This window comes from Microcaecilia unicolor, chromosome 4, assembly GCF_901765095.1.
Source record: "Microcaecilia unicolor chromosome 4, aMicUni1.1, whole genome shotgun sequence".
NCBI classification, from domain to species: Eukaryota; Metazoa; Chordata; class Amphibia; order Gymnophiona; family Siphonopidae; genus Microcaecilia; species Microcaecilia unicolor.
The window spans coordinates 178,024,596-178,050,342 of NC_044034.1; the positions used below are offsets into that span (position 1 = coordinate 178,024,596).

Below are 25,747 nucleotides of genomic sequence, written 5' to 3' on the forward strand. Positions count from 1 at the left end.
TGGGATCTCAACGTCGTTCTCGTCCAGCTGATGAAGCCTTCTTTTGAGCCTCTTAATTCCTGCCATCTGAAGTATTTGACCTGGAAGGTCATTTTCTTGGTGGCTGTTACTTCAGCTCGTAGAGTCAGTGAGCTTCAAGCCTTGGTAGTGCATGCTCCTTACCTGAAGTTTCATCATAACAGAGTAGTCCTCCGCACTCACCCTAAGTTCTTGCCAAAGGTGGTGTCGGAGTTCCATCTGAACCAGTCAATTGTCTTGCCAACATTCTTTCCCCATCCTCATACCAGCCCTGTGGAACGTCAGTTGCATACATTGGACTGCAAGAGAGCATTGGCCTTCTATGTGGAGCGGACAACCCCCTTCAGACAGTCCGCCCAAATGTTTGTTTCTTTTGATCCCAACAGAAGGGGAGTCGCTGTTGGGAAACACATTTCCTTCACTTATGCCCAAGCTGGGCTGACTCTTGAGAGTCATGTCACGGCTCATAGTGTTAGAGCCATGGCAGCGTCGGTGGCTCACTTGAAGTCAGCCACTATAGAAGAGATTTGCAAGGCTGCGACATGGTCATCAGTCCACACATTCACATCTTATTACTGCCTTCAGCAGGATTCCCAACACGACAGTCGGTTTGGGCAGTCGGTGCTGCAGAATCTGTTTGGGGTTTAGAATCCAACTCCACCCTCCTAGGCCCATTTTTTGTTCTGTTCCAGGCTGCACTCTCAGTTATATGCTTCTTCGTAAGTCAATCTTTGTTATGTCCTCGCCGTTGCGAGGCCCAATTGACCTTCTTTTGTTGTTTTGAGTGAGCCTGGGGACTAGGGATACCCCATATGTGAGAACAAGCAGCCTGCTTGTCCTCGGAGAAAGCGAAGATACTTACCTGTAGCAGATATTCTCCGAGGACAGCAGGCTGATTGTTCTCACCAACCCAGCCACCTCCCCTTTTGGAGTTGTTTGGTTTTTGATATAACCGAGACGGGAACGGACGTGCGCGGGCGGGAAGATGGCCGCGCATGTGTGGTATGAGTCCCTCACGCTCCAGAAGCTGTCGCAAAGCTTTGTGGATTTTTGCTGGGAAAAATGCTCCGTTCCTGGGCCACCGTGGATGCCAACCGACATATGAGAACAATCAGCCTGCTGTCCTCAGAGAATACCTGTTACAGATAAGTATCTTCGCTTTATAAGAAGAAATATATGCTCATATATTTCAAACTAGACTTTTTAATGAAATAAACTATTGCCTTTTTTTTTTAAACATTTCAGGGAAAATCAGCTCTGTGGTCTCACTTGTTACAGTTCCAAGAAAATAAGAAGAGAAGAGTTATGTCTGGTAGCTTGAGCACCTCGGGTATATTCTTTTATTTTGAATTTGTGAGAAGAGTTATGTCTGGTAGCTTGAGCACCTTGGGTATATTCTTTTATTTTGAATTTGTTTATTAAAGAAAAATAACATGTCATTCAAATCATAAACAAGTTGCTAAACAAATACAACATACACAAGAACATGATAGAACCCTCTCCCAAGGTTCCCTCTCCTTACCCCCAACAGAGTCCTGAACAAATTCCCCCTCGGAAGAGAAAACAAAACTCCACTGTCCTATGGTGTGAGAGAATGATGTGACACCGCCTGGACTGGCACCAGGGTTGTATTAGAGTCCAACTTTCACTTAGCATAATAGTCCCAAACCTTAAGATAAGCAAGAATATGCCCATTGATGATAATGGGGGTCCAAAGTCCCCAGGGCAAAATGTGGGGCTGACCAAATCGCCATGTGCAGAAAATAGTTCCTCTCAGGATAGAACTTATCTGGGACCCAGCCCTAAACCAAAAAAATACCATGAATCAAAGGAGGAACAGTCTTGGTTATTGTTTGTAAAAGCCGACAGGGTAACCATGAAATTGCCCATGGAGGCTGTGACTCCATCCAAGTCTGCTCCAGGTCCTTCCAGATCTTGATAGGGCCCTGGAGCCAATCTGCCAGTATCCTGAGATGGGCTGCTTGATAATGATAGAAAAAAGGGACCCCCCCCATACCCCCACTCTTTCATAACTGGTACATAATGGAGTGGTGGACCCGGGGCAGTCGTTTCTTCCAGATGTAAGCAAATTTTTCTTTATTTATTGTGAACATTTATATCCCACATAATCCCACCAAGGCAGGCTCTATGTGGTTTACAACATTTGATGAAAAGAACAACATAATAATTCTAGTACAAGACAGAGAATAAGGAAGACGAGGGGGAGGGAGGGAAACGGCAGGAGAAAGGAATGCGGGATTGCAGGAGATCAAGCAGCAGAAGAGTAAGATCGATCACATAGGTAGGTCTTTAGGGACTTCTTGAACAGACTGTGATCGGCTGTCTCTCTCAACGTTGATGGTAGAGCATTCCAGTATCGGGGACACATAAAGCAAAAAGAAGAGGCAAAGAGTAGTTTGTATCTTAAGTTCCTGTAGTTAGGAAAGTGGAGATTGAGATAGGTGCAGGACGACTTCTCGGAATTTCTGGCAGGGAGGTCAGTCAGGCTGTACATATAAAGCTGAAGCGTCCCCGTATACAGTCTTGTGGGTAAGAGCACAGATTTTGAATTTGATACGTTCTTTAATTGGGAGCCAATGGAGCTTCTCATGAAGGGGTTTTGCTGCTTCAAACCGAGATTTGCCGAATAGTAGTCTCGCTGCCGTGTTCTGCGCTGTCTGGAGTTTCTTAAGGGCGTGTTCTTTGCAGCCGGTGTAAATTCCATTGCAGTAGTCGAAATGGCTCAATATGAGGGAGTGGATTAGAATCCTGAATAGGTCAAACGGTAGGAACTGCTTGATACGCTTAAGGGACCTCATGGAAAGGAACATTTGCTTTGTAATTGACAAAACTTGAAGGTCGAGAGCCAAGTGGAAATCCAGAATGACCCCAAGTAGCTTCAAACTTTCTGCGATAGGGATGGAGAAGTCCAGCGCAGCAATCGTGCCCGGGAGAGACTTTTTGAACTGGGAGGAGAGAATGAAGCAATGCGTTTTTTCCTTATTAAGTTTAAACTTAAATGTGTGAGCCCAATTGACCATGATGGTGAGACTGTTCTGAATTTCTGCTGAGATTTCAGCTAAGGAAGATCGGAAGGGGATGTAGATAGTTACATCATCAGTATAGATGTAAGGATTCAGGCCATGGTTGAAAAGGGCCATTGCTAGTGGAGTCATCATGATGTTGAATAGGGTAGGCGATAGGGGGGAGCCTTGAGGAACTCCACAGTGAGATCTCCAAGATGGCGAAATAGTGGACTGGACTTTGACTGATAGGATCGACAAGACAGAAATTCCCTAAGCCAATCCAAGACAGTACCTCCTACTCCATATTCTGCTAGTAACGTAAGGAGGAGATTGTGGTCAACCATGTCGAACACGCTGGACATATCAAATTTGAAGAAGTAAGATGTTTTTCCCAAAAGACAGTTCCTTCCTAAAGTTGGACAGGAGAGTAACCAGTAAATTCTTTTTAAATTCACACTGTGTGGCTTATGCACTATTAGAACTTGCAAAATATTTTAGCATGCATACTAAAAATTAGCCTCCATTGTGTGCTCATGCCATTAATGTGCATGCTACCCAGTATCTACTTCCATGCTAAACTGTATGAAGATGCTGTAGAAACTAATGCATACACATTAAACTGAGCCCCTGTAGTTTTCTGTCCCTTTTGGCTCCTTACAAACATACATGAAAATGAGCTGGCACATAGGGCTTGTTGTCAGGATTGAGGACATAAATGAAAGACCATCTCGAACTCTGGAGGAGAAGAGAAAGGAGGCTTCTGAAATCCATATCATTGGTCAAAGATTTCATATTCATTCAAAACATTTTGCTGTTAAGGACCACAGTATGTCAAGATTTAGCTTCAATTTACTTAACAAAGAAATGCTAATTACCAGGTTCAGTAACCACATAATTGCCTTGTCATCATCAGCAGATGAATCCAGACATTTGTGGGTTATGACCACTTACCAGCAGGTGGAGATAAAGTACCAAACTGAACTCTGTCGTAAGGACTGTATGCTCCTTGGTCAGCCATTATTCACTATCTCCAGCAGGCGGTGGACAGTCTCTCACAAGTTCCTGGTTTCTTCTGCTTCTGTGATTCCTGTTCGGGGTTCCCTGGTTCAGTTGAGGTTGGGGATGTCTATGCCGGTAAATGTACCTGATTTGATACCTAGTGGTGCCAGGTCTATCCCCCCCCCGCCATTTCCTTCCTTCTCATAGACCTTTGGGGGGAAAAATAATGTTGGAAGAGAAATGATTTCTGCTTATGTAGCATTCTGGAGGAGAGGGGTTGTCTCTGCACTCCTCCAATCTGTCTGGCTTCAGCCACCTGATCAGAGTCAGAAGTCCTGTGGGTACTGGTGAGGCTGGCAGAATTGTGAGTATGAACTTTCTTCCCCTCTGTTGAGTTTGTACTGTTTGGGTTAGCGCACCTGCAGCAGTACACTATTTCTTTTTTGAGCATCTTGTGTGGGAGTTTGCCTCCTTTTTTCGGGACAGTACTTTTGGGCCAATGCGGGAGCGATTTTGAAGCACTTTTTAACAGTACCTCTCTTCAGTTGGCAGTAGCTATCTTGGTCACAGGCTGTAATAATGGATTGCTCTCTCCTTTTCTGTCTTCGCAGCTTTTGGGCTATTGTGGTGTGGATGGTGCTGGTTTCCTTGATTGGCAGAGGTTTTATGTCTGCTTTTGTTGTTTTGGGTCTTGGCTCCTTATCGCATGGTGAATTCCCACACAGAGGAAGCCTGGACCTTTGTGCTCCCAGGTCACTCTTGGCTTCTCAGCTGCCCTTGCGGCTTTATCTTCGACAGTCTTTTCCAGGCAACTCCTTCCAGCTGTGTTTTCAGTCTGCAACTCACTTTTTTGAAGCCCTGGCTTTGCTGGTGTGGGTTGTCCTCTTTTCCTGGGAGGTGTGTATTTCCTTCTCGCCTCAAGCTAAGGGGCAGTGTCTCCTCACAGTTACCTGGCCTGCTCTTTCCCAGCTGCAGAGGCAGCTTTTGGCTTGTGCTTGCACTTGCAGAGGCATTTGCTGCCCTCTGCTGTGTTTACTCCAGGTACTGGATTGTGGGATTCTTTGTTTTGGTAGCTGCGGCTCTATACCACTTGGACTGTTTTTTCTCCTTCCTGAGGCATGGCCATTTTTCTCCTTTCTGATGTGGGGGCAGCTGGCTGCCTGTGTATGCATGAGCATCTAGTGGTGCATTACTTCAGTGACTGCCTTTGGGGGGTACGTCAGTCATCTCAGCACGGCCTACCTAAGGTGGCAATCCGATGTGGTGTTGAGAGCCTTAGACTCCCGGTTGTCTGACCTGTTATTCAGTCCCTTGCAGCACTGTCAACCTTCAGCTCTCGACTGCATTTGTGGATTTCGACTTCAGCATATAGTGGCATTGCCTTTAGCAACCCTGAGGCTGTTCCGGCATGGGCAATTGCTCTTCAGATTTTTAAAAACTTTTATTTAAATGTTCAGCAGGAATAAACATAATTACATGTGATAGTAATACAGCAACAAACCACAACAAGGGACAGTTTTGCCTAGTCCTAATATTACTGCAACTCTACACAGGACTTAAAGGAGATCTCCTTAAAAAAACCCCACAAACTGCTCAAAACACTGCCGCACGTCTCATATTCAGACTACCATGCTTCGCCAAAGCAACTTCCCTTCTGTACAATTTACATTGGCTGCCAATAAAAGATAGAATATCATTCAAGCTATGTACCTTCATTCATAAAATTTTGTATGGTTCAGCCCCAATATACATGAATAACCTCACTGAATTTAGCCTCATGTAATGCCTCTAAATCATCTAGAGAATATCTTATCCTACATTTCCCAAATTGTAAGAGAGTAACCTACAAAATAATCCATACTTCTAACTTTTCATATTAAAGCACTAAAATTTGGAACTCCTTACCTAAAATCTTCAAATGCACCAATGATTATTTGTTATTCCGAAGTCTATTGAAAACTCACTTCTTCAGTCTAGCCTTTAAGAAATAAGCATTCCTCTTGAATAAACTCGTAGCATTCATTTTTACTTTATCCCACCTCCCACTACTCCTGTGTATCCCATCTAATCCTAGCCCTTACTTTTTTCCATCATATTTCAATTATCTAGCTTACATCACTAAATATTTAATTACATCTGCTTCTAGCTTAAGTTTTACTGGTCTAACATTGTATGATGTATTTTACTTTCTGTTAATATATTTTGAACATGTTCATGCTTTTCTAATTGTTATATAAGCCACATTGAACCTGAGTTCTACTCGGGCTAATGCGCGATATAAATGTCATAAATAAAAGTCCCAATACAATTGATGCACAGTCCCAAGACAATAGAAATGTTGAGCAGACCCCTTAGTGGACTCTTATTCAAGGGGCCCTTCAATTATTTAGAGCTTGCACTATTGGACGTGGCTTGGAGTTGGTGCTGGGTGGGATGCCCATCTCTTTGCTACTGCTTTCAACTCCTAACCTTGACTCTCTTACTCAACACCCTCACTTATCACTCCTACCACTGCAATTTCCCCACCCCTAGCTGTCTGTTCGTCTGTCCAATTTAGATTGTAAGCTCTGTTGAGCAGGGACTGTCTTTTTCATGTTGATTTGTACAGTGCTGCGTAAGTCTAGTAGCGCTATAGAAATGTTTAGTAGTAGTAGTAGGTTGCAGCCTTCTGTTTTTTTGCTGTTGATAGGTGGAAGACACTTTGTGGTTGCTGTGCTGGGCAGGTGGTGTGATTGTCTTTTTACTTCTACAGGCACTTCGCTGTTAGCAGCTCCAGTTGTGTTGGCCTCCGGCAGTTCTTGTAGCTATTGCCGACCTTTGCCTCACAGTGACAGCTTCAGCTCAGCACATGCCTACAGCTACAGCTGCTTGTGGCTCTATGGTATTGGCAGAATTTGGTTCTTTCATGGCTGTTGAGCTTCTTCTGTTGGTACATGTGGAACAGAGCTCCATAACTGTCTGTACAACATGGTTTCCCCTTTCCACATGTTGCGTTGCTTGGTATTTGTCAAGCACGGTTCTGGCAGCACCTGGTGGCCACATCACCATATCTAGCATGGTTCATATATGCTTTGCTGGTCTCAGTCTCACTTTGGTTTCGTCTCCGAATGCCATTCTCAGTTTCCTCTCTGTAGATTGGAATGACTCCATATCTGAATGGGGAGAAAACCCCACCTTTTTCCAGTGTGGAACGCACCCCTAGTCTTGGTTCTGAACAAGACCGTCTGTGCCTGGTGGCTGTGGCTCCTTTGTGGGGCAGAGTTCTATTTCTGATAACTGAGCACAGTCCCATCGCTGCCTGTTGAGTGCAGCTCCATCTGTGTATGTGGGTCATAGCTTTATCTTTGGGTGCGAAGCTTGGCTTCATCTCTGCTTCTTCCATATCACCCTAGTACAATTGGCTCCATCTGTCTATGGGACACCACTTCCTCCTGGTTTTTGGGGTATAGATCCTTCTCTGCATGTATGCCCAACTCTACTTCTAGAGCGCGAGGCGAAGTTTCATTGCAGGAAGTGGATCGCTTTCTTCCTCTGTTTATGCCTCATAACTTCATCCATGGAGTTGTCCAAAGCCATGTCTCTGGATGTGTAGTTCAGTTTCATCTCTGATTACGGAGCACTGGGATGCAGCTCTGTCTCTGGATCTGGGTGCAGCTACATCTCTGGATGAGGAGCACTGTACCATTCATTCAGGTGGAAGTGCACCCGTCTCTGAACATACACAACGGCTTTGATGCTGCTTCACATCTGACTCTCGGACTGGTCTCGTTCTTGTCATCTGTGACTTTGAGGAATCTTTTAGCTGGGGAGTATGCCTCTCGTGTTCTGTAGTGCACAGCTCAGCCCTTTCTGTACGGAATGTTGCTAACTGGCATCATATTTCAGCTCATCCTATGTCTTTAGGGTTCTGCTTGGCTCTGAGCCTAGAGTGCAGTCTCGCCCTGTCATGCGACAGGATCCTCCCTGTCTTACATTGGAGTTTTCCTGTGTCTTCTCATGCTTGAACTGGCTCCATCTCTTCATGATGAGCATGTCTCCAGCTCAGCATTTTTTGCATGGTTCAATCGCTAATTTAAAATCCTGACGGTGTTCTGTGCAGATCCCTTATTCGTGTGTCGGAGTCAAGCGTGACTCAGCATGGTACAGCTGTTGTTGCCTGTGGTTGTATCCACATTTCCATTTCATTAATCAGCCTTTGTTTTCTCTATTCTTTGAGAGGAAAGTTATCCTGGGAGTTTCCATCTGCTACTTTATATCATGGTCGCTATGGGCCTTTCTGGTATCTTCAGGCCACCAATGGATGTCTGGGCGTAGTCTCCCTTCCTGTTACTGGTGGACCCCAGTCTGGCAACACAGACTTGTATGCAGCCATAGCTCACTAGAGTTGGATGCTTACTGCTTGGGTGTATGTACTCCAGGCGTGTATCCTCTTCATTCTCTTCCCTGAAGGTCCCCTACAAGGTCCTTGACACACGTTTTCCAGACCTTGTCTGGTTGATTTGGTTTCAGCTAGATCTAAGGCATTGTTCAGGATGTCATTTCTTTCCGCGGCTGTGTCTGATTCCCACCCTACTTATGAACTGCTTTGCTACATCCCACAAATCTCTGGATTAGTCTGCTGCTGATGACAAGGAGTGAAAAATTATTTCTTACCTGATAATTTTCTTTCCTTTAGTCACAGCAGATGAATCCACAGTTCCACCCTTTCTTGAGGTTGACACTATCAATTCAGTCTGTTTCTCTGCTTAGGTTTCTTGCTGTGGTTGCCTAGTTCTGCTAGTTGACAGGTCTGTGCCTCATTTCTGCGAGGAAGGAGAAATGTTTGCCACCTTATTCCTTCTGCTTTATTATGAGAAATACTGACTGACCAAGAGGCATATTTTCAAAGCACTTTGGGAGGCTAAGTTCCATAGGTTTCTATGGAACTTTGGGAGGCTAAGTGCTTTGAAAATGAGCTTGCAAGTTGCATACCATCCTATGTAGCAGAGTTCAGTTTGGTACTCTGCATCTCCACCTGCTGGTAGATGGTCATAGTCCACAAGTTTCTGGATTCATCTGCTGTGACTAAAGGAAAGAAAATTATCAGGTAGGGCATAATTTTTCCTTATTCTAGGTAAAAGAGAACCTAGCAACAAATTCATGAGGCCCATACGATCAAAAGCAAATGCGGGTGCTAGAGTCCATTGGCGCCGGACTAGTGCCCGCATTTCCCTGCACACCAAGATCAGGGCCGGCGAGTGCATGAAACAACGCATGCAAATGAGGGTCTCCCATATTCCTTCCTTATGATCGCAGGCAGCTCTGATGTAATTTCCTGTTTCTGCGAGGGCAGGACACTGAGGGAAAGGAAAGCTTGAGGTGAACCTGCTTCTGTCACTGCTGCCGCTTTGACTTTGAGGTTAAATAAAATATGCGCAGGGCGGCAGGATCAAAAAGGGGGATGTCGCAGGAGAAGAGGGCGGGCAGGTGGGAGGCTGGGGTTGGAACTAGAACTAGCAGCAGCTGAGAAGGGGGCTAAGGCTGGAATTTGGGGGCTGAAAAGGGAGGTAGGTGGCCATGGATGGAAGGGGAGGATAAGAGGGCAAAGGAGAATCAATGGAGGGGAGGGCAGGGGAGAGAGGAGAATCACTGGACATGGTTGGGAGGGCAGGGAAGAGAGGAGTATTGCTCGACATGGGAGGGGAGGGCAGGGGAGAGAGGAGAATCGCTGGACATGGTTGGGAGGGGAGGGCAGAGAGGAGAATCGCTGGACATGGTTGGGAGGGGAGGGCAGGGCAGAGAGGAGAATTGCTGGACATGGTTGGGAGGGGAGGGCAGGGCAGAGAGGAGAATCGCTGGACATGATTGGGAGGGCAGAGAGGAGAATCACTGGACATGGGTTGATGGAGTGGAGCACAGGGGGAGAGAGGAGAGTTGCTGGATATGGAGAGGTTGGCAAGGGTGAGAAGAGAGTCGCTGGACACATGGATGGAGGAGAGGGCAGGGGAGAGAGGAGAATTGCTGGATGGAGGGAATTGCAGGGGTGAAAGGAGAATTGCTAGACATGGATGGCGGGGAGGGCAGGAGAGAGAGAAGAATTGCTGGACATGAATGGCGGAGAGGGAAGACAGAGGAATGAGAAACGTGGATGGAGGGGAGAGAGGAGAAATGCTGAACATGGATGGAAGGGAGGGAAGACAGAGTAAGTGAGATGAACATGGATGGAGGGGAGGAGAGACAGGAGAAACGCTGGACATGGGTGGAAGGGAGGGAAGACAGAAAGGAGATGCACATGGATGGAGGCGAGAGAGAAAAAATGCTGGACATGAATGGAGGGAGGAGTAGAAAAATGCTGGACATAGATGGAGGGGAAAGTAGAGTGAGGAAGAAGATGCATACTGATGGAGATGAGGGAAAGGGAAGAGAGGAGAAAAACTGCACATGGATGGAGAAAATAGGCAAAATCTAGATCCACTCTGTACCTCCTCCAGTCAAGTCCGCAGAGGACTCAACTTTTACTTATGGATGTAGGGCAAGAAATGAAGAAAGGAGGAAAGTAAAGAAATAAATGGAAAGGAAGCTCTGGAAACGGAGTTAAGAGAACAGATAGAGAGCAGCAGAATCAGAGACTGAACCCTCTCTGTGCTGTGTATATTCCAACACTAAGATGAATACAAAATGATTGTTTCTACCTTTGTTGTCTGGTGACTTTGTTTTCCTGATCATGTTGGTCCCAAAGTACAGAATAAAGTCCAAATAGCAAAAGAAAGCACCAAGAGCCTTCAAAGGGACTGCCTTTTATTCTAATATATGTGCAAAGGAGCAAGTTTCTCTACTGCACATTTAGTTACTACAACTTTTATGACTTCTGACGCAGGCGCTGTGCGCCGAAACACGCCCTGTGTGGGGTCATTTTTGGAAGATTGTTGTCCAAGTTACATGATCAAAGGAGCTCTGTCCCGATTTTGAAGTGTTGGAATATGTCCAATTTGAGAATTTACATCTGCTGTCCTCCTTACTTTGCAGTGTAAAGGAGGAAACATGTTTCTCTCTGTTTTTCTGGTATTGTGCTGCATGCAGAGTCTATCTTATTTGAATTTGAAGAGATGCTATCCCTGTTCTGCATGTGTGACTGCAAAGCCAAGTGTCTGAATAGGGATCTGTTTGTTAGGTTCTGAGATTTTTTGATATATTGTGTTTCAGATCTGGCAAGACTGTTCTCCTAATTCCTGGTCTGTATGCTAATTTGGTTTGTGTCATTTTGGGTACACTGGAGCTGTAACAACTTACAGAAATTATTTATAATGAAAAAAAAATCACATTATTTTTCTGTAGTATTTTCAATGATGCCTGTTCATATGCACCATGGCTGGTAAAAGGGGTGTGGTTACTATGGGTGTGGCTACTGTAGGGGCAGCCCCAAAGGTTACCCATAATGAGTACCAGTACCTTTTTTCCTAAAAAAAAAAAAAAAAGCACTGGGTAGGTGTCTGGTAGTGGAAAAGTTTGTGTTGCTCTCACTGGGGGGGAGGGGAAGGGTTGGGAAGAGAAAAGAGAGAGAGAGGAGATGCTAGATGGGTAGGGGGTGCCGACTAATAGGCTGCAGGGGGGTGCCAGAAACCCTAGCACTGGCCCTGAACTGTAGGTTGTCCCTTAAGGTGCTAAATTTTGATAAATTGTGAATTCATGTTGGTAGATGTAAATACCATAGCTTCATATAATCTTGCGAACCTGTGTATTCAAGTTTAGTGAAAACATTAAAACTGTTAGTGAGCTATGCACCAAAGCCCTTCCATGCACACTAAAGTGATCTCTAAGGATATTAGCATGTACCTGCATGTAAATGATCATATGCAAATGAGGATTGAGAGAAAAAGCATGTTATTCTTTATTGTACTATTTAGCATATTCCCTTCTAGTGTGCATGCTGTTTCAAAATGTTGAGCTAACCAAATGCACTGATGGAGAAGTCACGGGAGCTGTCGACTAAAGGAGAGGGAAGAGAGTGAGAAAAACTGGCATGCTGCAGCATGTTCAAAAAAAATTCTATGTTTAATTTAGATGATAAAATGTCACAAGTGACAACTGTTGTTCGTACATTTGTTGCATGCTGCACAGTGTGTAAGGCACAGTGCTGTAGAGGCTCCAATTAAAGACCTATCCAGCAAATTCCAATCAAATGTCATGATTGTGATGAAACATTATGTTGTGTGAGTTCTATTTCCACATTTTCTCCTATGTGAAGGAGTATGCAAGACAGGTGTTGCATCTCAACTGATCCAACCTTGTTTCAATATCATCAAGCTGATCAATCCATAGACTGGTGGGTTGTGTCCATCTACCAGCAGGTGGAGATAGAGAGCAAACTTTTGCCTCCCTATATGTGGTCATGTGCTGCCGGAAACTCCTCAGTATGTTCTCTATCTCAGCAGGTGGTGGTCACACACAGCAGCAGCTCTGGCTAGGCCTCCAAGCCTAATTTTTAGGTTTTGTTGAGTGCCTGGGGTTGAGGGCTCTTTTGAGCAAGTGCAAACCTGGTGGTGCCAGGTCCCTCCTTTTCTCCCCCCTCCCGCTGGCTCCGTTAAAAAAAAAAAAAAATTTTTGAACGTCCTTAAAGGCGTTTATTTCGACGTTTATTTAAGCGTCTATTGCAGCTACTCACTGGGACACCAGGTCGTTACAACTCGGAGCGGACAGCAGGTAATTTTTACCTTTTTATAGCGGGCAGGGGGTTCCCCGATTCTTCTCCTCGTGGCATATGGCGTCGGAGGGCGAGGGCGCAAAGGGTCGCTCCCCGGGTCGCTTGAGCGCTTCTAGAGGGGATGCGGGGGTCTTCAAGCCTGATTCGCCCTTGTTGGGTGACAGTTTCGTGACCGATGAATGTCCCGGTCCTTCCTCCGGCGTGGCGGTTTTTCCCGCCATAAACGCCCATCCCCCACTCCTCGCCTCCGCCATCTTGGCCGGCCACGCGGCTCGGACGGCTTCTTCTTGGGCCGCCCTTGAGGTTGGAGACATTAATGCCATGAACGCCCTTAATTTGGGCGACGGCACAGAAGCGGCTAAAGTTAAGAGCCGTTCTTCCCGCGCGGCTCCTTCGCGGAGTTTCGCGCTGGACGCCATTTTGGATGCGCAGCATGTCTCTCCCCCGCTATTGCGAGCGCCGGTTGAGGGTGCGTCTAGGGCTGTTGCCCAGACTGCGGAAGTGCACAGTATGGGGGGTTTCTCCCCCGAGTTTGTTTTGCTGCTGCATCAGGCCTTCCTCATGCACAACGCTGCCCCTGCTCCCTCGTCTGGTAAAGAGGTTGAGGTTCCCAGAGGTAAACGCCCTCGGGTTGATTCCCAGGCCTTGGAGGAATTTGTCTCCTCCGATGTAGATGAGGGCAGCGTGTCTGAGGTCTCCCAACGGTCCTTTGCGGATTCCTTGGAGGAGACGGATCCCCGCTCGGATGGAGCGGATGACCCCTCTGCAGCGCGGCTTTTTAGCCCAGAGGATTTGCCCAACCTTTTGTTACAGGCCATGGACACTTTGAAGATTTCCTCTCCGGAGGACGTCTCTCCCTCAGCCCCTGTTGGCTCTGCCATTATGCTGGGGACGAAGCGCCCGCCTAGAACCTTCCACGTGCATGATGCCATGCACACCTTAATTTCGGCTCAATGGGATGTCCCAGAAGCGAGCCTTAAAGTGGCTAGGGCTATGTCCCGCCTCTATCCTTTGGCTGTGAGTGAACGTGAGGCCTATCTGTGGCCTACCGTGGATTCTTTAATCACTGCGGTGACTAAGAAAACGGCGTTGCCGGTGGAAGGTGGCACAGCCCTAAAGGACGCCCAAGACAGAAGATTGGAGGCGGCCTTAAGGTCGTCCTTTGAGGCGGCTGCTTTAAGTTTGCAGGCCTCAGTTTGCGGCTCCTATGTGGCCAGGGCGTGCCTGACTATGGTGCAGCGGGCTTCCCCCTCGGATCATTCCTTGAGGGCTGATTGGCCGGCCCTGGAATCGGGCTTAGCCTATTTGGCAGACTTGCTGTATGATGTCTTGAGGGCCTCAGCGAAAGGCATGGCTCAGACAATCTCTGCGCGGCGGTGGCTTTGGCTGAAACATTGGTCTGCTGACCACGCCTCTAAATCCCGCCTGGCTAGGTTGCCTTTTAAAGGCAAGCTGCTCTTTGGGGTCGAGCTGGACAAAATCGTGACCGATCTCGGCACGTCTAAGGGCAAGAAATTACCAGAGGTCAGGGCTCGGGCTAGTACTCGTCCCGGTACCTTCAGAGGACGGTTGCAGGAAGCCCGTCGGTACCGCCCGGGCAAGTCGGGCTCTGCCCCCTCTTCCTTCAAGAGGAATTTCTCCCCCAAGCAGCATTCCTTTCGCAGAGACCGCTGTCCCGGAGGTGCTCCCTCCGGTCCTCCCCCAGGGTCTCGTACCCAATGACGGGGTCTTGGTCCACGCCCCAGTGCGGATTGGAGGACGGCTGTCCTCGTTTCTGGGCGAGTGGACCACAATAACTTCAGACGCGTGGGTGCTGGAAGTCATCAGAGACGGCTACAAACTAGAGTTCTGCCGACCCTTAAAAGACGGGTTTGTACTCTCTCCCTGCAAGTCTCCGGTCAAAGCTGTGGCAGTGCAGCAGACCTTGGACAATCTGATCCGCCTGGGCGCGGTCGTTCCGGTGCCAGAAAGTCAGCTTAGCAAGGGACGTTACTCCATTTACTTTGTGGTACCAAAGAAAGGAGGTTCTGTCCGGCCTATCCTCGACCTCAAAGGGGTCAATCGGGCCTTGAAAGTGCGGCACTTTCGCATGGAGACTCTCCGCTCTGTTATAGCGGCAGTGAAGGCAGGAGAGTTCCTGGCATCCTTGGACATCAAGGAAGCGTACCTGCATATTCCCATCTGGCCTCCTCATCAACGCTTTCTGCGTTTTGCAGTCCTGGGACGACACTTCCAGTTCAGAGCCCTCCCGTTCGGGTTGGCTACTGCTCTGCGGACCTTTTCCAAAGTAATGGTGGTCATCGCGGCCTTCCTACGAAAGGAAGGGGTACAAGTCCATCCTTATCTGGACGACTGGTTGATCCGAGCCCCCTCTTATGCAGAGTGCGGCCAAGCTGTGGACCGGGTAGTTGCTCTTTTGAGCTCCCTGGGATGGATCATCAACTGGGAGAAGAGCCAGCTGCGCCCGACTCAGTCCCTGGAGTACCTGGGAGTTCGATTCGACACCCAAGTGGGCAGAGTGTTCCTGCCAGACAATCGGATTGTCAAACTTCAGGCTCAGGTGGACCAGTTCCTAGTAGCCTCTCCCCTTCGGGCTTGGGACTATGTGCAGCTGTTGGGCTCTATGACGGCCACGATGGAAGTTGTGCCCTGGGCCAGGGCTCATATGAGACCGCTTCAACACTCTTTGCTGCAGCGCTGGACTCCGGTGTCGGAGGATTATGCTGTGCGCCTTCCCTTGGACCCAGCAGTGCGCAAGGCGCTGAGCTGGTGGATGCAGACAGACAAGTTGTCTGCGGGAATGCCTCTGGTGACCCCAGAGTGGATTGTCGTCACGACGGACGCCTCGTTGTCGGGCTGGGGAGCCCACTGCTTGGGAAGGACAGCGCAGGGGCTCTGGTCTCCTGCAGAGGCAAAGTGGTCTATCAACCTCCTGGAACTCAGAGCCATTCGGTTGGCACTTTTGGAGTTCATCCCGGTACTGGTGTTGAAGCCTGTACGGGTCCTGTCGGACAATGCCACGGCTGTGGCCTATGTCAACCGCCAGGGAGGTACCAAGAGCGCCCCTCTAGCCAAGGAGGCTATGAATCTTTGCCAGTGGGCGGAAGTGAACCTGGAGCAGCTTTCAGCGGCCCACATTGCCGGAGTCATGAATGTCAAGGCGGACTTTCTCAGTCGCCATACCTTGGAGCCCGGAGAGTGGCAGCTATCTGCTCAGGCGTTCTTGGACATCACGAAGCGCTGGGGCCAGCCGAGCCTAGATCTGATGGCGTCATCGGCCAATTGCCAAGTGCCTTCGCTTTTTCAGCAGAGGACGGGACCCTCGATCCCTGGGAGTAGATGCTCTTCTCCAACAGTGGCCGACACAAGAGCTTCTCTATGTGTTCCCGCCCTGGCCCATGTTGGGCAGGGTGCTAGACCGGGTGGCAAAGCATCCCGGCAGGGTAATCCTGGTGGGTCCGGATTGGCCCAGGCGTCCCTGGTATGCGGACTTGATCAGGCTCTCAGTCGACGATCCTCTGCGGCTGTCAGTGGAGCAGGGCCTGTTACATCAGGGTCCCGTGGTGATGGAGGATCCCTCCCCCTTTGGTCTTACGGCCTGGCTATTGAGCGGCAGCGTCTGAGGAAGAAGGGCTTCTCAGACAAGGTCATCGCCACTATGCTGAGAGCGAGGAAGCGCTCTACTTCTACTGCTTACGCCAGGGTTTGGCGTATCTTTGCAGCGTGGTGTGAAGCAGGCTCACTTTCTCCCTTCACTGCTCCAATTTCTTCAGTGTTGGCGTTCCTGCAAGAAGGTCTGGAGAAAGGCCTGTCGCTCAGTTCCCTTAAAGTCCAGGTAGTGGCTCTGGCTTGCTTCAGGGGCCGCCTGAAGGGTGCTTCCCTGGCTTCGCAGCCAGATGTGGTGCGCTTTCTCAAGGGAGTTAATCACCTGCGCCCTCCTCTGCACTCAGTGGTGCCTGCGTGGAATCTCAACCTGGTACTAAGAGCATTGCAGAAGCCGCCTTTTGAACCCTTGTCGAGGGCATCTCTGAAAGACCTGACGTTGAAAGCAGTCTTTTTGGTGGCTATCACTTCAGCCAGAAGAGTTTCCGAGCTCCAGGCGCTCTCATGTCGAGAGCCTTTTCTGCAGTTCACTGAGGCAGGAGTGACTATTCGCACAGTGCCTTCCTTCCTGCCCAAGATTGTTTCTCGCTTCCATGTGAATCAGCAGCTTGTCTCCCTTCCTTTCGTAGGGAGGACTACCCAGAGGAGTACTCTGCTCTTAAATATCTGGATGTGAGACGAGTCATCATCAGATACTTGGAAGTGACCAATGATTTCCGGAAATCGGATCATCTGTTTGTCCTGTTTGCAGGTCCTCGTAAGGGTCTGCAGGCTGCTAAGCCTACAGTGGCAAGATGGGTCAAGGAAGCCATTGCAGCGGCTTATGTGGCCGCGGGGAAGGTGCCGCCTATCCAGCTGAAGGCTCACTCCACGAGAGCTCAGGCGGCCTCGATGGCAGAGGCCGGATCCGTCTCCTTGGAAGAGATATGCAAGGCGGCAACTTGGGCTTCGGCTCATACATTCTCCAAGCATTACCGTTTGACTGTGGCTGCACGGGCGGAGGCCCGGTTTGGAGCTTCAGTGTTGAGGTCAGGGATTTCAATGTCCCGCCCTGGGTGAGTACTGCTTCGGTACATCCCACCAGTCTATGGATTGATCAGCTTGATGATATGGAAGGTAAAATTATGTATAATCATACCTGATAATTTTCTTTCCATTAATCATAGCTGTTCAATCCATAGCCCCTCCCAGATATCTGTACTGTTTTTATTCTGGTTGCATTTCAGGTTCAAGTTTAGTCTTCAGTTACTTCAGAAAGACTTCGTGTTCAAGTTTTTTCACTTGGATTCTTCAAGAGTTAAGACGAGTTTGTGTTACAGTGAGCTGCTGCATTCCTCTCCCCTCCGTTTTACGGGGCTGGATTGAGACTTAAAATTCTGCCGGCACTCCCTCCCGCTTCGTGCGGCTGTAGGGCAGCTTTGTACCCCTCCCGCTTCGGCGGTGTTAGGGTCAGTCAGCTCCTCCCGCGGTTGCGGTTGCAGGATAAGCCAGATCCCCCCGCATCGGCGGGTGTGGTGTCCCTCCCCCGCTCCGCGGGGATGAGCTGGACGGATTCCCCTCCCCCACTTGTGTGGGGATGAGCTGGGTTAATTCCCCTCCCCCGTTTCGGCGGTGGTGAGCTGGGCAGAGTGTCCCTTCGTGGGTGTAATTCTCTAAGTGCTGAGTCCTGCGGATGGAGCTTTGATATCGACATACTGAGGAGTTTCCGGCAGCACATGACCACATATAGGGAGGCAAAAGTTTGCTCTCTATCTCCACCTGCTGGTAGATGGACACAACCCACCAGTCTATGGATTGATCAGCTATGATTAATGGAAAGAAAATTATCAGGTATGATTATACATAATTTTACCTTCTGCTGCGAGTCCCTCACAGAAAGACTTGAGAACTTGGATATTCACAAAGTAGCCTCTGCTCCTACTCAGTTCAGTGCCCCTTTGAGGTGGCTGCTCCTGTATGACAGATGGCATGAAAGATTGTCCCTTTCCTATCTTTTATTGGAGTTTTTATCTGTGTTTACTTATTGAATACTGCTGTGATCTGTATAAGTTAGGCGGTATATCAAATTTTAAAAAAACAAACACGGCAGAAGGGAGTGTGGTTTCAAGGGACGGGGCACATGATGGTAGTGTCGTATATCTGAACTTGCTTTGCTGGTACATGATGGTGATTGCTGTCATGTCATTGCTGCAGTTAGTGTAACCAAAAGGCAACCAGAAGTATTCTGAAGCTTGAGCATGAACAGCTATTAGTTTGTTTATTGTGAATACAATACAGTTGGCACTAATGTGCTGCATATACCAAAGTAAGAGTATAGCAAGAGGGACAGACCCTTGAATTACAAACTTAATAAGATTGAACTAACTACACTTTACCAGAGATTTCTGAAAAAACAAGGTTTTAAGTAATGTCCTGAACAGTGAATAGTTAAATTACCAACGAAACTTGCTATACTGCTGTTCACGCATCATTGCAGCAGTTTACAAATGCAACTAAGAGCAGAAAAGTAAGGAAATTAAAGAAACTAAAGTTCTATTGCACTACAGGGTGACCAGACTGGGGATACTTGTGTTCTGACTTGGGCTGGCAAATTTTCTTCCAGAGCATCAATGAGATGGATGTGCTAGAGCTGTCAGACGCGTTCTGGTATATTCCTTGTCTTCCTCTTTGACAGACATTTGAAGGTCTAGTCTGCTTTTTCTTCTTTTGACAATGTCTTTTAACTCTTGGCCTGGGCTCAAGATGTTCCACTTCTACCCTCAAAACTGACAACCAACTTCATATGCCAAGTGTATTTTTTGTACAAGTTTGCAGTAAGGGGGCTGACCAATGTGTTCTTTTCAGTGTGTATGCATTTTATTTATAATGTCATGCAATTTGGCACTTGCACTGTTGGAATATAGAAGCTACATTTTTATGGGTTAAGCATGCACATTCATAATGTTCACACAGTACTGAGAATTTTAGTGTGTGCTCTATAACATTTAGGGCATAATCTGTTAAATGCAGCTTTATCGTATATGTTCCTTTTTTTTAATTTTGTTTTAAGAAACGCACAATTTTTTAAGCTCAAGTTTCAGTACGTAGAACATCCTACTGGTGGAAATCTTTTTCTAGTTTTGAAATGACAAATCTGATTGTTTTAGGAATACTTCTTGATTCAGAAAGAAGGAAGTCTGACACCAGTCCAGTGATGCCTCCTTTAAGGATTTCTCTTATTCAAGATATGAGGTTAGTGCCTGGCTTTTGTCTGTACTATACCATTTACACAATAGATAGAGCAATGAACCAAAAGGCAGGTATATAATTTAAAATATTTCTCTCACTGTGAGACCTTGGAGAAGTTGTTTTATCTCCCTGAGTCTGTTTACCCAACTATAATTGTCCCTCGTTTCCTACAGCAGCTCAGGTAGATTCTGCAACAAGAGTTTTCCTAAATTTGAATCATGGTACATATTTTGTATTTGCATTATAAAGTAGTTTTCTAAACTTGCTTTGACTCTATAATTCTTTTTTTGGGTGGGGGGAGGGGTATCTTAGGAATGGGAAGAAGACAGGGACAGAAAGAAGGAGGGTAGATAGGGGGAATAGGAGGAGAGAGCCTGCAAATAGGTGGGAAAATGTGGGATACAAATGCAATAAAATAAATTTAGGAGGAGGGGCCTGCCTCTCCACAACCTTCTTTGGTTCTTTTTCCTCTTTCCAGATGCCCTGACATCTCCAGAACCCAAATGAAAATTATATACACACGTGTACCTTCTTTCAGTGAACTCCCTCTCTTCTTTCTTTTTTTTTAAATATTTTTATTGAAAATTTTTAAACTGCATCAATAAGCAAGAACAGCTAGAAATCAAAATGATACAAATTGCAATGATATCGGTAACAGTGTATCCCATCATCTCCCTCCTCCCCCTCCTCCCACATTCCCAAAACATTACTCTACTGGATGGTTAGTCCTCTGTAGTTAGAGAATCGCCCAGTGTCTTTTGAATATCAACTAGGTAGTATCATCAATCTTGGTGTATCAAGGTCTATCCCAGGACGGGATCTCCAGGTGGCATATTTGTCCCATTTTTTATGGAACCTTACGATTTGCCCTGTCTGGAGCGCTGTCAGTTTAGACATCTGATATAGATAATCCATTTTGTAAGTTACTTTCAACACCGGGGGCAGCAGCGGGTTTCTCAAAGCTGCTGCCAGTACAATTTTTCCTGCTACTAGCAGGATCGATGCCAAACGATGTGTCTCCGGCTGGACCCCCAGTGGGCGAAAGTGCAGAAGACAAGACTCCATTGTCAACGGATACCGCACTCCTGTAATTTGAGCCAGCAAGAGGACCACCTCGGACCAATAGGTCTTTATCTTTGAGTGGAGCATGTCGCCCTTCTCAGAACATCCCCTCCAGCAATAACCCATTCCTTATTTATACATTTTTGCTATTCTGTATGGGGTGAAATACCAGCGATACAATATTTTCTATCCATTTTCTATCAGTGAGCTAGAGACAGAAGCCTTCAGCATATATCCAAAGGCCTTCTCCCATTTTTGTAAACCATATTTATTTCCCATGTCCTGTTCCCATCTCTGTGTGTACCTCAATATAGCGGTATGTTGGGCCAGGAGTGCTGCATATAACCGTGATGTACAGCCCTTGGCGTTCCCACCCTGGAGTGCAGTCTCCATCATCGTGTCATCTAAAGTAAGTTCATCTTTAGCTCTACGGAGTATATAGTCTCATATCTGCCTATAGTTAAACATATGGTGGGATGGTAAATCATACTCTTCGTGGATATCTAAAAATGGTATCACTTTCCCCTCCCAAATCTGTCCCAATTGTGACAAGTCCCTTCGTTCCCAACTTTTATAGACTGCCTCCTCTGTCCTGAGGGGAAAACCTGGGGCGGCTTGTATGGCCGTCTGTCTAAAGTATGAGAAAGAGCCTTCAACGTATATCATACCAGGATTGTAGAGGAAACCGTATAGCAGGAGGGGCCATCTTAATATGGTGTATTAGCTGTCGATAGGGCAACCACAATAGAGATCCCAACTGATGTGTGCCTAGCCAGTGTCTCTCAATTTGGACCCAAGACTTGGTGGTTCCAGCGACCCACTCCACCAATAGGTGTAACTGCGCCGCTTGGAAATACCATAGAAAATTAGGGACCCCCATACCTCCCCGTTTCTTTGGTTGATATAAGATCTCCGCTCGCATCCGCGGCGGCTTATGCCTCCAAATGCATGCAAAAACTTTACGGTTCAGCTGGCGAAAAAAGTGTTTGGGTAATGGCAATGCTAAGAATAGGTATAGCAGCTTTGACAAGACCATCATTTTTATAGCTGATATTCTACCCAACCATGAGAGTTCCAGGCCTTCCCATTTATCTAAATCCTGAAATATTTCCTTTATCTTTGGGGGGAAATTAGCCTCATAGGGGGTATGGAGTGATGGTGTAAGATTAATACCCAAATAGCGTAATTACTTATTTCGCCATCGAAAAGGGTATAATTGACGGATGGAGTTTTGTACCGTCAATGGCATATGGAGGCCCAAAGCCTCGGATTTATCCATATTATTAATACTGAGATCCCTGCCTCTCTTATACTTAATGGCGGTGTTCCTTCCACAAAGCAAACATTCCCTATCCTCACCAATAGTGGGGCTAGATCCTGCTGAAATACTTTGTAAAATTTTGCCGTGTATCCATCTAAACCAGGTGATTTCCCTCCCTTCAAACCTTTTTATAACCGAGAGTACCTCCTGTAAGCTAATCGGAGCTTCCAGTTCTGCCCTCTGTACCGCCGTTATTCTTGGCAGGTCTAGTCCCTGCAGAAATTCCTTCATTTCTTCTTTCTGTATGTCTGGGCCTTTCGAATACAATGTAGTATAATAGTGCACAAATTGCTCTCTCATTTCCTCATCTTGGTAATATAATACATCTTTTGCTCCCTTTAATTTTACAATTGTATTTTTTACCCTTCTCTCCCTTAATCTCCTAGCTAGCATATTTCCTGCCTTGTTACTAAATTCAAAGAATTTCTGCTGCATTAAACTTCTGTGAAATTCCATCCTTTTCATTTGTATAGTCTGAAGCTCACTTCTCCACTTAAGGAGTTCCTGTAAATGGCGAGTACCCCCTTCCTTTTGATGCCTAGCTTCTTGTCTAGCCAACTCCCTCTACCTTTATTTCATGTTGTTCTCTCTCCTTTTTCTGGAAGGCCCCTTTTCGGATTAGGTGTCCCCCGTATCACCACCACCTTCAGTGCATCCCATAGTGTCCCGTCCCTCACCTCCCCATTATCATTTATTTTTAGATATTTTTTAATGGCCGCTCGAATATCCTGACAGTCCTCCTCATGGTCTAATAATGCTTCATTAAGTCGCCAAATTTTTCCCGTTCCCTGTCTTCCCATACCCTTCAATAGGATCCACACTGGAGCGTGATCAGAGGCATGGATACTTTCAATCTCCGCACTGTGTGTTGCTCCCCATAGCTCTCTACTGCACTAGATCACATCAAGCCTAGCATAAGTGTTTTGCGCATGGGAATAATGTGTGAATGTTTTCTGGCCTGGGTGTTGGAGTCGCCACATGTCAATCCCTCACCTTTTTAAGTAACAAATGTCTATTGGCACCTCCCCCTCCCCCCATCCTTTAGAATGATCTGTCTCTTCTACAGGAAAATTGAGGTCCCCCCCCCCCCCCCCCCCAGGATAACCCGTCCTTCCACAAAATTCAGCAGCTCTCGCCTAATATGATCATAGAACCTCCCTTGCCCAACATTAGGAGCGTACACATTAACTAATGTGATTAGGCCTGTATTTATCCTCCCCTTAATTGCAATACACTTCCGTTCCCCATCCTTGTAGATAGCCTCTTTAACAAACTGCAAGTGTTCTTTCACATAAATTACCAGTCCTCCCGTTTTACTCCCCTTAGGATCTGCCAATGTGAATCCTTCCCCCAATCCTTTATTCAAGATCAGATGTGTATCCTGCGCCCTGATATGAGTTTCTTGGAACATAGCTATATCCCAATTCATTTTCCGTATCTCTCTGAAGATAATGCTTCTTTTATTTGGGCTGTTTAAACCATTTATATTCCACGACCCTACCCTCAACCCACCTCCCCCCCTCCCCCTTCCATTGACCCCCCCCCCCCCCTTCCCACCCTCACATCTTTGGGCCTATCCCCCAACTGGCCATCACCCACACCTGCCAGTTGTGCCCCTTAGGAAGTGAGCCTGCCCCAGAGACCCGCCCAACTACTTTATATCACAATATTCAGCACTCCCCCTCTATTCTCCCCCTTATTATATACCTCCAAACCACCTCATTCAAACTTTCCCCATAATGCCAGGCAATTCTACCATCTGGCCAACATTTTGTCCAAAAATGTCCATGTCTACTACTACTACTACTTAACATTTCTAGAGCGCTACAAGGGTTACGCAGCGCTGTACAAATTAACAAATAAGGACAGTCCCTGCTCAGAAGAGCTTACAATCTAAAGGACGAAATGTCAAGTTGGGGTAGTTTAGATTTCCTGAGAAAAGGTGTAGTGATTAGGTGCCGAAGGCGACATTGAAGAGGTGGGCTTTGAGCAATGATTTGAAGATGGGTAGGGAGGGGGCCCGGCGTATGGGCTCAGGGAGTTTGTTCCAAGCATGGGGCGAAGCGAGGCAGAAAGGACGAAGCCTAGAGTTGGCGGTGGTGGAGAAGGGTACTGAAAGGAGGGATTTGTCAAGAGAGCGGAGGTTACGGGTGGGGACATAAGGGGAGATGAGAGTAGAGAGATAAGGAGGGGCTGCAGATCGAGTGCATTTGTAGGTAAGTAGGAGAAGCTTGAACTGTATGCGGTATCTGATCGGAAGCCAGTGAAGTGACTTGAGGAGAGGGGTGGTATGAGTATATCGGTTGAGGCGGAAGATAAGACGTGCGGCCGACTTCTGGATGGACTGAAGGGGGGATAGATGGCTAAGAGGGAGGCCAGTGAGGAGTAGGTTGCAGTAGTCAAGGCGAGAGGTAATGAGAGAGTGGATGAGAGTTCGAGTGGTGTGCTCGGAGAGGAGGGGGCGAATTTTGCTAATGTTATAGAGGAAGAAGCGACAGGTCTTGGCTATCTGCTGGATATGCGCAGAGAAGGAGAGGGAGGAGTCGAAGATGACACCAAGGTTGCGGGCAGATGAGACAGGGACGATGAGGGTGTTATCAATTGAGATAGAGAGTGAAGGGAGAGGAGAAGTGGGTTTGGGTGGGAACACAATAAGTTCCGTCTTGGCCATGTTTAGTTTCAGGTGGCGGTTGGACATCCAGGCAGCAATGTTGGATAGGCAGGCCAGTACTTTGGCCTGGGTTTCCGCAGTGATTTCTGGTGTGGAGAGGTAAAGCTGGGTGTCGTCAGCATAAAGATGATAGTGGAAACCATGAGAAGAGATTAGGGAGCCTAAGGAAGAGGTGTAGATTGAAAAAAGAAGGGGCCCAAGGACAGAACCCTGGGGATCTCCAACAGAGAGCGGGATAGGGGAGGAGGATGAGCCATGAGAGTGCACTCTGAAGGTACGATGGGAGAGATAAGAGGAGAACCAGGAGAGGACAGAGCCCTGGAACCCAAAGGAGGACAGTGTGTCGAGAAGTAGGTTGTGATTGACAGTGTCAAAAGCGGCGGATAGGTCGAGGAGGATGAGGATTGAATAGTGACCTTTAGATTTGGCGAGGAACAGGTCATTGCAGACTTTAGATAGTGCTGTTTCTGTCGAGTGTAGGGGGCGAAAACCGGATTGAAGCGGATCGAGGATGGCATGAGAGGAGAGGAAATCAATGCAGCGGCTGTGAATGGCATGTTCAAGTAACTTGGAGAGGAAGGGTAGGAGGGAAATGGGGCGGTAGTTGGAGGGACAGGTAGGGTCTAGTGATGGTTTTTTTAGGAGTGGGGTAACCACGGCATGCTTGAAGGTGTCTGGGACAGTTGCAGTGGAGAGAGAGAGGTTGAGGATATGACAGATGGTGGGGGTGATAGTAGGAGTGACGGTGTTAAGTAAGTTGGTGGGGATGGGGTCTGAGGAACAGGTGGTGGATTTCGAGGAGGAGAGGAGATGGGCGGTTTCCTCTTCGGTGATAGCAGGAAAAGAGGAGAAGGAGGCCTGGGTAGGTTGGTTGAGAGAGTGGGTTATAGGAGGAGGAGAAGGTTTAGTGGTGAATTCAAGGTTGATCTTCTGGACCTTGTCACGGAAGTAGTCGGCCAGAGATTGCAGAGAGAGTGAGGGGGGAGTGGGAGCGGAGGGCACTTTGAGGAGGGAGTTGAGGGTGGCAAAGAGACGACGAGGGTTAGAGCTGAGGGAATTAGTCAATTGGGTGTAATAGTCCTGTTTAGCGAGGAATAGGGAGGATTGGAAGGAGGATAGCATGAATTTGAAATGAATGA

The 25,747-nt window shown here is 47.3% G+C and overlaps 1 protein-coding gene across 1 annotated transcript in view; it reads left to right on the top strand.

Annotated features, from left to right (window-relative positions):
• The window catches only part of DENND5A (DENN domain containing 5A), a 315,605-nt gene that overhangs the window by 201,765 nt on the left and 88,093 nt on the right, over window positions 1-25,747 (top strand). The window contains exons 13-14 of the mRNA XM_030201008.1: window positions 1,264-1,348; window positions 19,473-19,557. Coding sequence (XP_030056868.1) covers window positions 1,264-1,348; window positions 19,473-19,557 — 170 coding nt within the window. The remainder of the gene's footprint in view (window positions 1-1,263; window positions 1,349-19,472; window positions 19,558-25,747) is intronic.